The 13754-nt window shown below is 41.2% G+C and overlaps 1 protein-coding gene across 1 annotated transcript in view; it reads right to left on the bottom strand.

Annotated features, from left to right (window-relative positions):
• Positions 1-13754, bottom strand: part of LOC137324524 (tyrosine-protein phosphatase non-receptor type 14-like) — a 260760-nt gene that overhangs the window by 41269 nt on the left and 205737 nt on the right. Inside the window, exons 11-12 of the mRNA XM_067988918.1 lie at positions 10810-10892; positions 2242-2305 (exon numbers count right to left, since the gene is read on the bottom strand). Coding sequence (XP_067845019.1) covers positions 2242-2305; positions 10810-10892 — 147 coding nt within the window. The remainder of the gene's footprint in view (positions 1-2241; positions 2306-10809; positions 10893-13754) is intronic.

Here is a 13754-nt window from a genome sequence, read left to right as displayed (position 1 = left end):
CAGAAGATGCAAGAATTTATATCATTAAAAGTCTTTGTCGAGCTGCTTTGATGGCTCATTTGGTAAAGACAGCATGTCATTGAGTCAAACAAACCAGAAACTCCTGAATCAGGGTGCGACCCCTGTGCCGCACTCGCTACTCGCTCCCATTGAGGCCGGTGGCAGGACCACGGGAAATTGGTCCACTGACCTCATTTGATCATTAATGGCAAGCTGCAGGCACCAGTTGTGGCCCAAGAGGCAGCTTGCCAGTCCCGGAAGGCACCAAGATCGGCTGGCTCAGATTGTAAGCAGAGTCCGGGGTTTGGGGAGCGACAACTGGGAGGGAGGCAAGCAGTGGCCCATGAATTTAATATGGAGCTGAGAGGAGCAGGAGTCAAGTAAAGAACTTTAAAATGACCTTTGGCTGTTTGGCTGCCAAGTGCCTGAGAATACTGACCGCAGATTGCATGGCGCATGCTGCGGTCAATCACAAATGAATTTTGCAAAAGGGGGCCTCAAGCAGGCGTTGGATCCCCTATTTGCATATGTAAAGAGCCTGTTACAAGCGCGGGCCCTGAACGCCAATGCAGCAGCCTTTACCAATGTGGCAGGCAGCGCACTTCCAGTACGCAATGGGCTCGTGGCCATCCTTCATATTGGATCCTTTGGCGCCCGTTTTACTCCTATAAAACAGGTGCGGCACAATCCAATTTCCAGGCCTTTGCGTGTGCCAAGTTAATTGATCTCCACTGAGGTGGCAGTAAGGGTGCTACAATTGGCTTTAGCACCCCTGGGTGAGGGAGGGTAAATGCAGCCATTGTTCCTGCTTCTGACTGTCTATCCAGTTACTTTGGCTCTAAAGTACTTGTGCTTGGACTTGGGTGAGAACAGAATCACACTTGACTGTGATGCCCTTCCACTGCCTATCAACACTTGCTGTTCAGACACATGAAGAAAGGCTACTAGGGTGAGTTACTAGAGGGCAACTTGTGCTCCTGGAACTGTATCCCAGCAATTTTTTCCCCATTTTGTCTCCTTCTCCTCTTCTACGTTCAAAAGGGGAGAAAAGGGGGAAATAAAACTGTACCAGAGAAACTACCTCTGATGAAGAGACTGGAAACTGTTGTTATATTAACGAAAGTATTAATCACGTGGTCTTTAACAAATGAATCGCCTACTGTGGATTTCATTAAAGCTCACAGAAGTTTGTCTTGTTTTTTTTAACTATAAAGGGGGGCATCAACCTTAACCATGACCCGTTACTACCTCTGCATGGTGTATCGGTCCACTGAATTGTTGCAACAATAACTCAAGTTTATTTGGATTCTCTACTTTCACTGGTTCATGGGAAATACAGTACATTTAGAAGTCAGAAAGATGCGAAACTAAACCCTGTAGTCCTAGAGGCCACAATCTAGTAGTTATTGGACTGCCATCTTCAATCTACATATATCCAAGTGTCCAATAAATGGTTGCTCTTCTAACTGCACAACCTAGGAAAGATACATTGTATTCAAACTGTGGCTCCATCAAAGCCTCAGTAAATGCACTGCCTTGTAAAAAAAACTAAGCATTACAGGTCAGAAGGATCATAAATTCAATCTGTAAACTCAACCCAGGACAAGGGAGAATGCTACAATTGAACTCGGGGTCAAGGCTGGGGAGAGGAAAAAATTGGAATGGCCTGGTGGAACAGTAAGTGTCCAAACTGAACAGCCCATCAGTACAATAACAAGTTTTAAGTGTTGATTCCACTCTTTCTAGATGTCACTGGCACATTTAGCAAATAATGTACCATATCTTAACAAAGCACGGTATCCATTACATGATTACTGCACCAACTTTTTCTCTACTTTACTTCTAAATAACACAAGAATCCTGGGTGGGACAGGTCCTTTCCCAGAATATTTTCAAATGAACTATATCTAAAGTGGATGCGGAGACAAACCATCTTCAACATAAAGCAATATGAGAGACAACCTTTGAATATAGTAAAAGAAAAACATTTCTGAACATTTTGCAAGTATTTATGTTCACAGAAAAAGAAAAGAAACTAAATCAATACAACTTGACTACCCCTAGACTCCTGATGCTTACAAAAGAGAATTGAGGACAGGATTGTTATCAACAGGAGCAGACTTTATAAAACAAGATGTAACTTAGAAGGTTATTGCAAAGTTGCTAATGTAAATAAGTGACTTTGCTTTTACTAATGATGCTATCCAATGTCACATGTAGCACTGGTGACAGTAAGCATACCAAAGATGATCTGCTCCATGTGGGTTGTCTCCTGATTGGCGTCGGGGAACATGACTGTGTTTGCCTGTGCGAAAATACAGCAAAAAGTTAGCAGTTCAAAACACACTCATCATAGCCATCAGAACAAAGAGGCTGAATTGATGGAATTCCCTTTTAACACAGTTGGAATGTAACCTGAATAATCTTTCTGTCTAAGTGGACAGAGAGGAGCATACTGCAATATTAACTTACAAACACATGCTTCATAGATTACAAATCTCCAGGGAAAGAGGGCAATTCTTCACAAATAAGTCCCTGTGTCCAAATGTCATTATACATCCAGATTTTTTTCCTGAAAATATGTGTAAGTTCTTGCAAAAGGTAGCTTTGACATGTAACAATTAAAACATAAGGAAGTAGGTATTAACCTTTTGAGATCATTAAAGATGCTCAAATGTCCTTTCTCAACCAGCTTGTGCAGAGTAACCCTTGTGTTGGTGCACAACACAACATATTTTTGCCAACAAAACATCCGGCATGGACAAAACAGCCATTTTCACATTGTTCTTATCTTACAGATCTTTTCCTTGTGGCATACACCTTGAGATATTAATGGGGAATTGCGTTAACAGGTACTTGCAAATGATATAGGCTTGGAATTTGCTCTTAAAATAACAGCGATGCTAACAGGGCTCACCCGTTATTTCAGAGCAAATGGAAGAGCAACTTCTGGAGAGTGCACATGTGCAGTCAAACGGGAAATCCGGAAATTGCTCTACCAGATGCCCTGCTCCTCTGAAAGCAGCACGGGAAGGACAACTTGCCAGCTGACTCACTATTGGAATGAATGGACCAGCGTGAGGTTGCTCTCCCGCCCAGATGGAAAGAAATTATTTTTGCCCAGAAAAAGATACGTCCAGTTTTTATAGTCCAACCAAAATTTTAACGGCGTGGTAGTCTTAATGGCTGCCAAACAACCTCTCTGGCACTGAAAATCAACTTTTAAAAATATGAAGTCTCATTCATTCCAATTTTAATTGCTGTTGGTCATTTAAAAAATTTAACATTTTTAATTTTTTTCACTTTTTCTTTGTCTCTTTTATCTCTGTCTTTTAATTCAATATTTCTTGCCCTCTCTGTATTTTGCTTTCTGTAACTGATTCTACATTGAATTTACTGTTCTAGCTTGCATTTCCTGGTTTTGTGTCAGCGTGGCCTGTTAACGATGCTTTAATCTGATTGGTTGAAGAGATTGGCAGTTCCTTGCCCCGCTCACACAGCTTATAGATGCCCAGGAAAGGATGCTGCACTTTATTTGGCTCCCCATTGCAGGAAGTTGGTGCCCAAAAGTAAAGATGTCTTACTGCTATTATATAGGGCCTTGGTGAGACCACACCTCGAGTATTGTGTACAATTTTGGTCTTCTTACTTAAGAAAGGATATACTTGCAACAAAGGTTCACCAGACTGATTCCTGGGATGGCAGGATTGTTGAATGAGGAGAAAATAAGTATACTAGGCCTGTATTCTCTTTTCACATCGTTCACCTGACGAAGGAGGAAGCCTCCGAAAGCTTGTGAATTTAAAATAAAATTGCTGGACTATAACTTGGTGTTGTAAAATTGTTTACAATTGTATTCTCTAGAGTTTAGAAGAATGAGAGGTGATCTCATTGAAACATACAAAATTCTTACAGGGCTCGGCAGGGTAGATGCAGGGAGGATGTTGCTAGAGTCTAGAACCAGGGGTCACAGTCTCAGAATAAGGGGTAGGTCATTCAGGACTGGGAATGAGGAGAAATTTCTTCACTCAGAGGGTGGTGAATCTTTGGAATTCTCTACCCCAGTGGGCTGTGGAGGCTCAGTCATTGAGTACATTCAAACAGAGATTGATAGATTTCTAAATATTAAAGGCATCAAGGGATATGGGGATAGTGCAGGAAAATGGCATTGAGGTAGAAGATTAGCCATGATCTTGTTGAATGGCGAAGCAGGCTTGAGGGGCCGGATGGCCTAATCCTGCTCCTATTTCTTATGTTCTTATGTAAATCCGTGGATAGTTTGTTGGTAAGTTTAAATTTAACAAGCGGCAGGCGCTGTTTGTTCGCTGCTCAGCACAAAATCTAGGCCAATAATATGGAATGATACAGCTTTAAGAACACCAAAAATGTGTTTTATCAGATTCTAAGACACATTGGCCCCGATATTACCAGGAAGGCGGGTTGGCAGCGGGGGCCGACTGGCCGCGTGGGTAACCTGCCCAGTAAAATCGGTGGGTTCCCCACGCGATCGCAAGTAAATTGAAGCCACTTACCTTGGCTTCCGGGTTTCCCGTTGGAAACCTGCGCAGTGGGCGGACTGCGCACCCACATCACAGGCTGTCAGCTGGAGGAGCCCTATTTAAAGGGTCAGCCCTCCAATGCTGCTCCTGCAGCAAACAGCCAAAATTACAGCATGGAGCAGCCCAGGGGAATGGCTGCTTCCAGGTTTAATGATGCCTCACTCCAGGTGTTACTGGATGGGGTGAGGAGGAGGAGGGAGATCTTCTACCCGGCGGACAGGAGGAAGTGGCCTGCCTCTGCCACCAAGAAGGCCTGGCTCGAGGTGGCAGAGGAGGTCAGCAGCACCAGCAACATATCCCGCACCTGGATACAGTGCAGGAAGTGCTTCAATGACCTAACTAAGTCAGCCAAAGTGAGCACACTTACTCATTCTCCTACACTCCGTCTTCCACATCATCGCCCCCACCCCAAAACTCCTTCTGCACTGCCAACACTACTCTATCGCATCACTCCTCACACCACTCAAACCTCATCCTCAACTTTCCTGCACTTACTCACCTCCCCAGTACTCATCCCACCATGACCACTCAACTCAATCCTCATACAATCTCATGGCTCTGTCTCATACTCACCCTCTGATGCATCTCTTTCACGGTCACCCTCACCCAACCTGCCACTACCTCTGTTGCAGCCACAGGAGATGCATCACATAGGAGTAGTAGGAAGCGTAAGGCAAAGGTTTCATGAGCGCAAAGGGGATGCACAAGGGTGTTTGACGGTTTGTCATATTTTTTTAATTTATATTTGATTTTGGTTCAACTCACATTAAATATTATATTGTCACCACTACTGCCACGTCTTGGCCAGTCTTGACTGGCTTGTGCAATAAGTCCCTTTCATGAGGTTCTCCATGAACACCCACACATGATGCCACCCATTGGGTCACCCTAGAGTGGGTGTATGTGCAGTTGCACGACTACTTTGTGCAGGTGCCTGCGGTGCAGCACTGTGTTGTGGAACTCCAAGTGGCGGAGGTGGACGGTGTGCCTGGCGAGGCTGGTGATGTTGCTTGTCCTCGGATGAAGTGATGAATGCAGACATGGCACCCCCCCATCCAGACGGTGTGAGTTTGAGGGCGTCCGCAAAGTAGGTAAATGTGTCTGCACAGCAGAGTTTAGGGTATAAATTAATAATTTTGAGTGGAAAGACGAAGGTGTTGCAGCCAAAACTTTGTCTGAAGTGATAGAGTGCCCTGCTGCAATAAATGAGGTATTCCTCCTAACTGTCAAAAAATCCTTTGCATCTCCCACTGGCTGCTGACTGAAACACGTCTGCTCCAACAGGGAGTGTTTCCCACAGCACAAGAAACACGCTGAAGATCTATGAAAATTGCACCCCTGCCAAAATCTCCTGTCAATGAGGTCTGTCAAGTACCTCAACTAGGTAAGTAAGTATTTAAATTGTCAACCGGCAGGAGTCCCCCATGTGGGAGCTGCGCACGCACCCGAATGAGTCACTGGGGAACCCGGAAGTGGGCGGGTTGGAGCCGGGCTCCGGACCCGCTCCGGGATTCCCCGATTTTACGACCCCCGCCACCCCCCCCCACCCCGCCCCCAACGCACCCGCTCGGCCATCCTAAAATCGACCCCATTATTCTAGTAAGTTCACCAACAAATACTAGGTTTTTATTCAAGGACTTTACAAAAATGATTGCTTTTTTATTAAAAAAATGAAATATATGTCAAAGAATGTTCATGTGACCCAAACATCCCTGGAAGTGCCACTGGGTAGCTGTAGCTAACCTTGTACCAAAACAAAGGCACTGAACCACTATCACTTATTGATAAAACAAAAATGCAAAAAATTAATGTGCAGAGCTAGAATCTCAGAGAAGTTTAGTAGTATAAACTGCCTGAACTCTCAATATTTATGCATACATTATGCTGGATATGTAAAACTTCCCCTTGCTTTTGCTGTTGGATAACTACTACTCTAAAGTGCTGAGGAACTAACTGGGAATCCAGAGTCTGCAGCCCTGATTTTAACCTAACCTGCCCAGCAAGAACGAGGCAGGCTTGGGTCAGACATCTGGTTTTACTCTCCATTTGGTTTCAATCCAGCTTTCTATTGGCTTTTAGTCTTTTTCATTACTAGCATGAAATCATATTTAATACACAAAATTATAATATGAAAAACGGTGTAAAACACCCAGCCCAAGAAAAAAAATCCTCAGAAAAAACATGCCATTAGTGGTGTTAGGCCTGAACACAAGGAACAGTTAAATGAAGGGGGAGTTAGGAATGTGGAAGGAATGCTTACATGTAGGCAGAGAGGGTGGGAAATTTCTTCTTATCATCATATTGAGTGTTAGAACCAGAACTGAAAGCAAGAATACTCTCTGATTAAATGTGCCCTTATGTGGATTCTTTCTCAGCAACCAAAAATAATTAAGATAAAAGTGTGAAAAGGATACAAGAACAATGAATCAAGAGATCTACAGTTCAGATACATGCAAACACACAGAATCTGGCTTGTAAAGTCAGGCTCAAGTATAAAGTTCATGTTATCATTCTGAAATCTATTCAGGCTGACTCTTTTTAATGAAAGTGATTGCTTTAAAGAGTTAGATTTGTAGATAACACAGGGACTTTTAACAAAAAGTGTGAGGAATTCATAGATTTCTTTGTCACCAAGATAGAAACCATCTGTTCAGCTGCTTTCTCCTCTTTCCCTTTTCCTGCTCCCCTAATCTTGAACCCCCTGTCTTATCTAGTTTCTCTCCCATCTTCTTCCATGGCCTCTCTTAGCTTATTTTGTCTGTGAGACCCACCTCCTACTCCTTCGACCCCGTTCCCACTAAACTGCTGACCACCCAATTTTCCTTCCTGGCCCCCATGTTGGCTTTAATTGTAAATGGTTTTATCTCACCAGGAACTGCCTGCTCCCTTTCAAACCCGCCATCACCCCACCTTTAAAAAAAAACTACCCTCGATCCCGTTGTCCTTGCAAACTAAAGCCCGTTTCCAACCTCCCTTTTTTCTCCAAAATCCTTGAATGCTTTGTCACCTCCCAAAACCATGCTCATCTCTCCTCAATTTCCTGTTTGAATCTCTACAATCAGGTTTCTACCCCTCCTAAAACACCAAAACAGCCCTAACCAAAGTCATGAATGACATTCTCTGTGACTATGACCAGGGAGTATTATCTCTCTTTACCCCCCTTAATCTTTTTGCAGCCTTTCTACACCATCCTCCTCCAATGCCTCTCCGCTGTTGTCCAGCACTCGCTTGGTTCCACGCTTACCCACTCGATCATAGGCAGAGCATCTCCAGCAATGGCTTCTTTTCCTGTCGCCACACTGTTACCTCCAGAGTCCCCCAACCTCTTCCTCATCTACATGCTGCCCCTTGGTGCCGTCATCTGCGAACATGGGGTTAGGTTCCACATGTACGCTGATGACACCCAGCTTTACCTCTTGCAACCCCTCCACTGCCTCTGTGCTGTCAGACTGCTTGTTCGACATCCAGTCTTCAATGATCTGCAATTTCCTTCAGCTAACTATTGAGAAGACCGAAGCCATTGTCTTCAGCCCCCGCCACAAGTGTGCCACCCGCCTACCCGGCCACTGTCTCAGGCTGAACCAGACTGTTCGCAACCTTAGTGGCCTATTCAACCCCGAGTTGAGTTTCCAACCCCATATCTTCTCCATCACAAACAAAGCTTACTTCCACCCTCCGTAATATTACTTGCCTCTGCCTCTGCCCATCTACCATTGAAACCCTCATCCATGTCTTTGAACATCCAGGCTCAATTACTCCAAGGCTCTCATGCCTGGCTTTCCTCCACCATCCACAGACATCAGCGCATCCAAAACGCTGCTGTCCATATCCTATCCTGCATCAAGTTTGCCCATCACCCATCCTCGTTGACCTACATTGGCTCGCAGTCTGCCAACGCCACAAATTAAAAATTCTCATCCTTGTGTTTAAATTTCTCCATAGCCTTGCCCCTCCCTACCTCTGTAACTTCCTTCAGCCATACAACCCTTCCCCCCTCTAAATTCCCCATTCTTCTGACTGTGGCCTCCTTTGTATCCTCCCCTCTCCTTTTGCCCTACCATCGGTGGCTGGAATTCCGTTAGTAAATCTCTCCGTCTCCACCTCACTTTCCTCTCATAAGACCCTCCTTAAAAACCCACCTCTTTGACCAAGCTCTTTGGTCACCCTCCTCATATTTCCTTCTTTAACTTGGCATCCATTTTTCGATTACGCCTCTGTGAACTGCTTTGGGGCTTTTTTTTTACATTACAGGGACGTACACAGATACATGTATCAGTTTAAATGTTAAATAGGTGAGCACTGAGGTTCCAACATAAAGGAGCTACTGAACCATAATGTATGGAGGAGCGAAACATCACTAGATACACGCACTGAGCCACAATGCTTTTGTAATCATATGACTTTGTTCAGCTCAGCCATGTGATATTACTGAAGGTTGGAGCACTAATATGGAGTGGAGTGGTGCAGGACTGATTTCTACGCTCAACTGGGTTCCTGACCTAAGCCACATGAGCAATGGGAAAACCTGTGGCGGAATCTCCATCAGGTTGCATTCATATGTCTCCTGATAATGTGTGACCTGGAGCATACTTCTCAGCTGTCACTTCTTAAACAGAATGTCCAAGCTTTAAACAATGCTTCTGAGAAAAGCAGCAGCATTGAACAAGATTTCCACGCTGGCAAACTTAACTGATTTTTTTCCTAATTTCTCAAATAAAGGTGAGGAACTGCATTCTTGCATCAAAGACTATGGTGAATTTACTTTGCATATTCAGTTCTGTCAGGGAATGGGTAGAACTATTTAGTCCCTTACTCTGACAATTTCCAGAATATCTTCTTGTAGCTAGTTTTCCCAATAATATTAATCATTTTGAGAATAATATTCAAAATCTACAGAATGTACAAAAAAATTAAGTGAATTGTGATCTGCTTTAACTGTTTAACTATTAAATGTGTACCAATGGCACAACTCCTGATCAACAATGGCAGTTAATATGTAATTTGCCAAATTTAAGTTAGTGCTAAGTCTCTAAAATATAACGGTTAAGTCTATCCCTCTTTAATCCTAATTTCATTTTAGCAATAATAACAACTTAAAATTTGCCATGTTTCTTATCTGTTTGAGACAGAGATGTTAAAAATGCTTGAATAATGATGTTATCTTCATTCCACTGTACTAAAATAAAGACAAGGAAATCCCTCAATCAGCTTTCAGCTCCTTGCTCAGCTGCATCTCGGAATACACCAGTCAATTCTGGGGAAGATAAACAACTGGAGAAATCTAAAATCCTTTCCACTATGTAACATATTATCCAATTACTTTGATCTAGAACACCCTTTCTTTCTTTGGGCATATATTACAGGGCATAAAAACATAGTGCTGGCAGAGGTAATTGAAACTTGGCAGGCTGCACAAAAGTTGAGGAAATTATACTAAGTATCATTGGTTCAATCAGAGATTTCCATTAGACAAGGCCACTGGCTTCTGGTTTTCACAAAAACAATGGCCAGAATCACAGAATGCCATCCCAAAATAAGAGTACAAGTCCAGCAATACAATGTAATAAAAATGGAATTTGACTGATTGGTCACTGTCAACCAATGGACTCGTCCATAGCCTATTACACGCTCTATCAATCCTAATAATCACATTGTATAATTGTACCACCATGCATTCTGCATTTCATCTTATAAATAATATGAATAGTTTAACAATAAGATTGCAGTTGAATATTCGTTAAATACTATATGCTCATTGATCATTGTATAAACTCATACTGCTTCAATGGGGGAAGATTTTCTCTAATATAAAAACATGATTTTGTTCCAAATAGAGAACAAATTCTTCCCTCAATAGCTCTTTAATTCATTTCTGCTTATTCAAAAATGTCCGTCAACCTGCATAAAATCTTCCTGATAGGCTCCCTCACCTAAGAATAGGGCAAGTGCTTTGTTGCAGAATTTTTTAAAAATCTCTCCACAGGCGCAACTCCAGTTTCTGTGAAGTAATGAAAGCTTGAGGAACAATAGAGTAACATAATACCATTTACAGTTGAGTGGGGAAAAAGTACACAAAGAGTATAAAGTTGAAACATCCTTTATAAAGAAAGATTTGGGAGCCAATCTTATAGATTGTTCCCATTTTTGATTCTGCCTTCTTTCCTGGAGGACAGTCTAATTGAAAGTAACCCAATGGTCTGTTAGCAGTTTTGGTGTAAGTGGAATAAAGTGTGATGCTCAGAATACTCACTCTGTGCAGATTTTATTCTGTTTATAAAATTTGTGTCTTGCTGTGAACAACCTTGAGATATATTTTGCCATTTCAATATCATCCTGAGGAAAAGGAAGAAAACAAATAGATGATAATATATATATAACAGCTGCAATCAAAAAGTTACTTGGAATCAGTGATTTTTAAATATTACTGATGCACTGGAATTCACAACTGAAATGATGAGCATATTAATATTTTTCCATCATAAAGGTTTTAATACATACATCAGGGATCATTTTATGTCATGTGTAAGAGATGCAGTCATATTTTCTCAATAAGAATTAACAATGACACAAAATAGCACAAATATATTGCTTAACAACTTTTTACCACTGATGAAATGCTATTGCATGCTTTCGATATAATGTATGAACGAGTATACTCCTTAGTAATGGTAACTAGCTATTTCTCTAAAAGCTTTGTTCATAAAAAGAAATTTTGAAAAACCTTTAATTGAAAGGTGTAAAAGATTAATTGATGTAATGGATTCTACAGGGGGAAATATAAGGAACACTTTTTTTTAAACGAATGATTGGATTATTGAGCCTTTTGGAGTCTGTAACATTGATCTGGTGTGCTGTCCATTTTTAAAGCCCATCTTGACAGGCTGCAGTATCACCTCTTCACTTTTTGTGATATGAAGAAAGGCTCCCAAATGAAAGCTATTCTAATTTGCTACTCGAAGTGTCGCAACCATCCAGATTTGCAGTTTTGGTTGCTTTTTTTTCTTTGAAACAATAAACAAATAAACCCCTTTTTGTAATCTAGCATTTACCAAACAGTGCATGGGCTAAATATTGAATTTTGTGTTGATCTGACTTTGGAATAAAAGAATAAAAAACAGCCATATTTTATTTTAACAGTCTCAATGACTTGGATGAGCTTGAGTATTACCTCTGATGGTGCAACAATTGTGATTCTAATCTTTTGCATTGATTTTAATATTTAATTTTATATACCTATGAATATATATAATTCCAGAATAAATTATTATTGACTTCAAATGCTGAATCACTGCACATTCCAAGATGTTGGAAAATGCTTCAATGGTTGCCAAAATCAATGTTTCTTGGCAGGCATGACCCAATACCCTATCTAGGAAGTAAACTTTGCATCATCAGTGATCGCTTCCTCCATCAAATATATTTTCATCCACCACTGCAAAATTTGCCCTTTTCTGTACTTGGAAGTTTTTTTTTCCTATAATGCAACTCTGGAATATTGGATATTGTTGCAATTTAAGTCATGACAAGTTCATGTCCCACTGCACTCCCTTTGTAACTAATTTTTGTAAATCATATTCAAGGGCATTGGGTTTCAGTCTTCACAGAAAAATAACTGAATTGTAAAATGTGATCGCAAAGCACTAATAAAAATCCTAAAAATCCAACGTAATAAAATGGAGTTTAACTTAATCTGTTGCCTTGAAGCAGTGGCTTTGGTCATAGGGTTTGATTTATGTTTTGTGAGTTATCAACTTTTAAAAAAATATTTTGTAGGTTGTCAGATATGTTGCTGAAAGCAATGCAGCATTGCCAGACATGTGTTGTTCTGCCAGCTCCACAATCGCCAGGGAATATAGAGCTTTGACACTGCATATTTGCAGACACTTGCATATAAATGGAGTTGGCTTGCATTGACAGAGAAGCCTACACTTTCCGATATTTTAACACTGACATTAACTTCATTTAAAATGCCTGGGTTAACAGTGGCGTGAAAATAACATCGATCGGAAAATCTAGTCTAAACTATGTTGTATAACTGGCCTACAGAGAATTCTCAATGAGTGCTTTTTTATGTCAATTGTGCTTTTGGTAAAAAATTTATTTGGACTAAATGATTTTGCCCTTATGTTCCTATGAGTGTCACAGGCATTCCAATTCCTCTCGAGTTGTAGAGGAGTCACTTTTCTTCTAGATGCCATGCTTATATTTGTTACCCTTTAGAACAGACTGCCACCACACAAAGTAAACACTCAGTTGAAGTACTGCAAAGAGAACTGGAAGTAGTTCAACAGGCAGCAGGCAGATATGAGTTTGGGTAGGGAAAACATGGTCAGATCTGGCACTGAAACAAGAATTGGATAACAATGCAAGTTGATTAAATTCAACGGCCCTTTCTTGTTCTTCTGTTCTTGTACCATTATAAACAAGAAACTGGCGTAAAACACAGCTGCAATTTTCAGCTTCTGTTTTTTCTTCGATTTTTGTAAAAACAGCCATTAGTACCAACAATTCACAATAAAGCACCAATAGTGGCAAGCCAATCTTTTAGCTAGACGTGCAGTGGATGCTCAGCTATAAATTTTTACCAGAAAATCAATAAGAAATTTACAATCCCTTAACAGTGATTGGCCAGATCCTGGTACATATTTAGTGACACACATACACACACTGAATTAATATGAACAGGAGTTACAAGAATTCAAATGCACTCTAAAAGAATCTGACTGTTAAATAGATAGGAGATAATCAATGGATTATCCAAAGCATGACTTTATTACATACACAAAGGAATGTTATCCAGAAGTTTATGTTCTACTGTAAACTTCACTTAAACAAGCAACAAAGAGGGGAATTGGATAAGAAAAGCAAAATGAGGACTTTAAAAAAATTCGCATGTATCTAGAATTTGAAAATGGCGAACCAAATGACAAGCAGCAGCATCTTGCGATGAAACAAGCAGGCTTGTGTAAAAAGAACTATTTGATTTCCCCGTTTAGCTTACAGCCTCAAGAGTGGTGTCATCCCCACAAGAGTTTAATGCAAGCAACCAAGCAGGCAGCACTACCTCAAATAGTGGTTTTTCCCAAACTGCCAAAGTACAGCACCATGAGCTGTCACATTCAGTCATGTTTTCTAGCTGGGAGTGGACTGCACAATCCCTCTGTAGAAGCCTTGTGTTTGCATTCTCATGTTAAT

Source organism: Heptranchias perlo, chromosome 8 (assembly GCF_035084215.1).
Source record: "Heptranchias perlo isolate sHepPer1 chromosome 8, sHepPer1.hap1, whole genome shotgun sequence".
Lineage (NCBI taxonomy): Eukaryota > Metazoa > Chordata > Chondrichthyes > Hexanchiformes > Hexanchidae > Heptranchias > Heptranchias perlo.
Note: the sequence above shows the minus strand (reverse complement) of the source record. Positions and strands in the feature narration are given on the sequence as shown.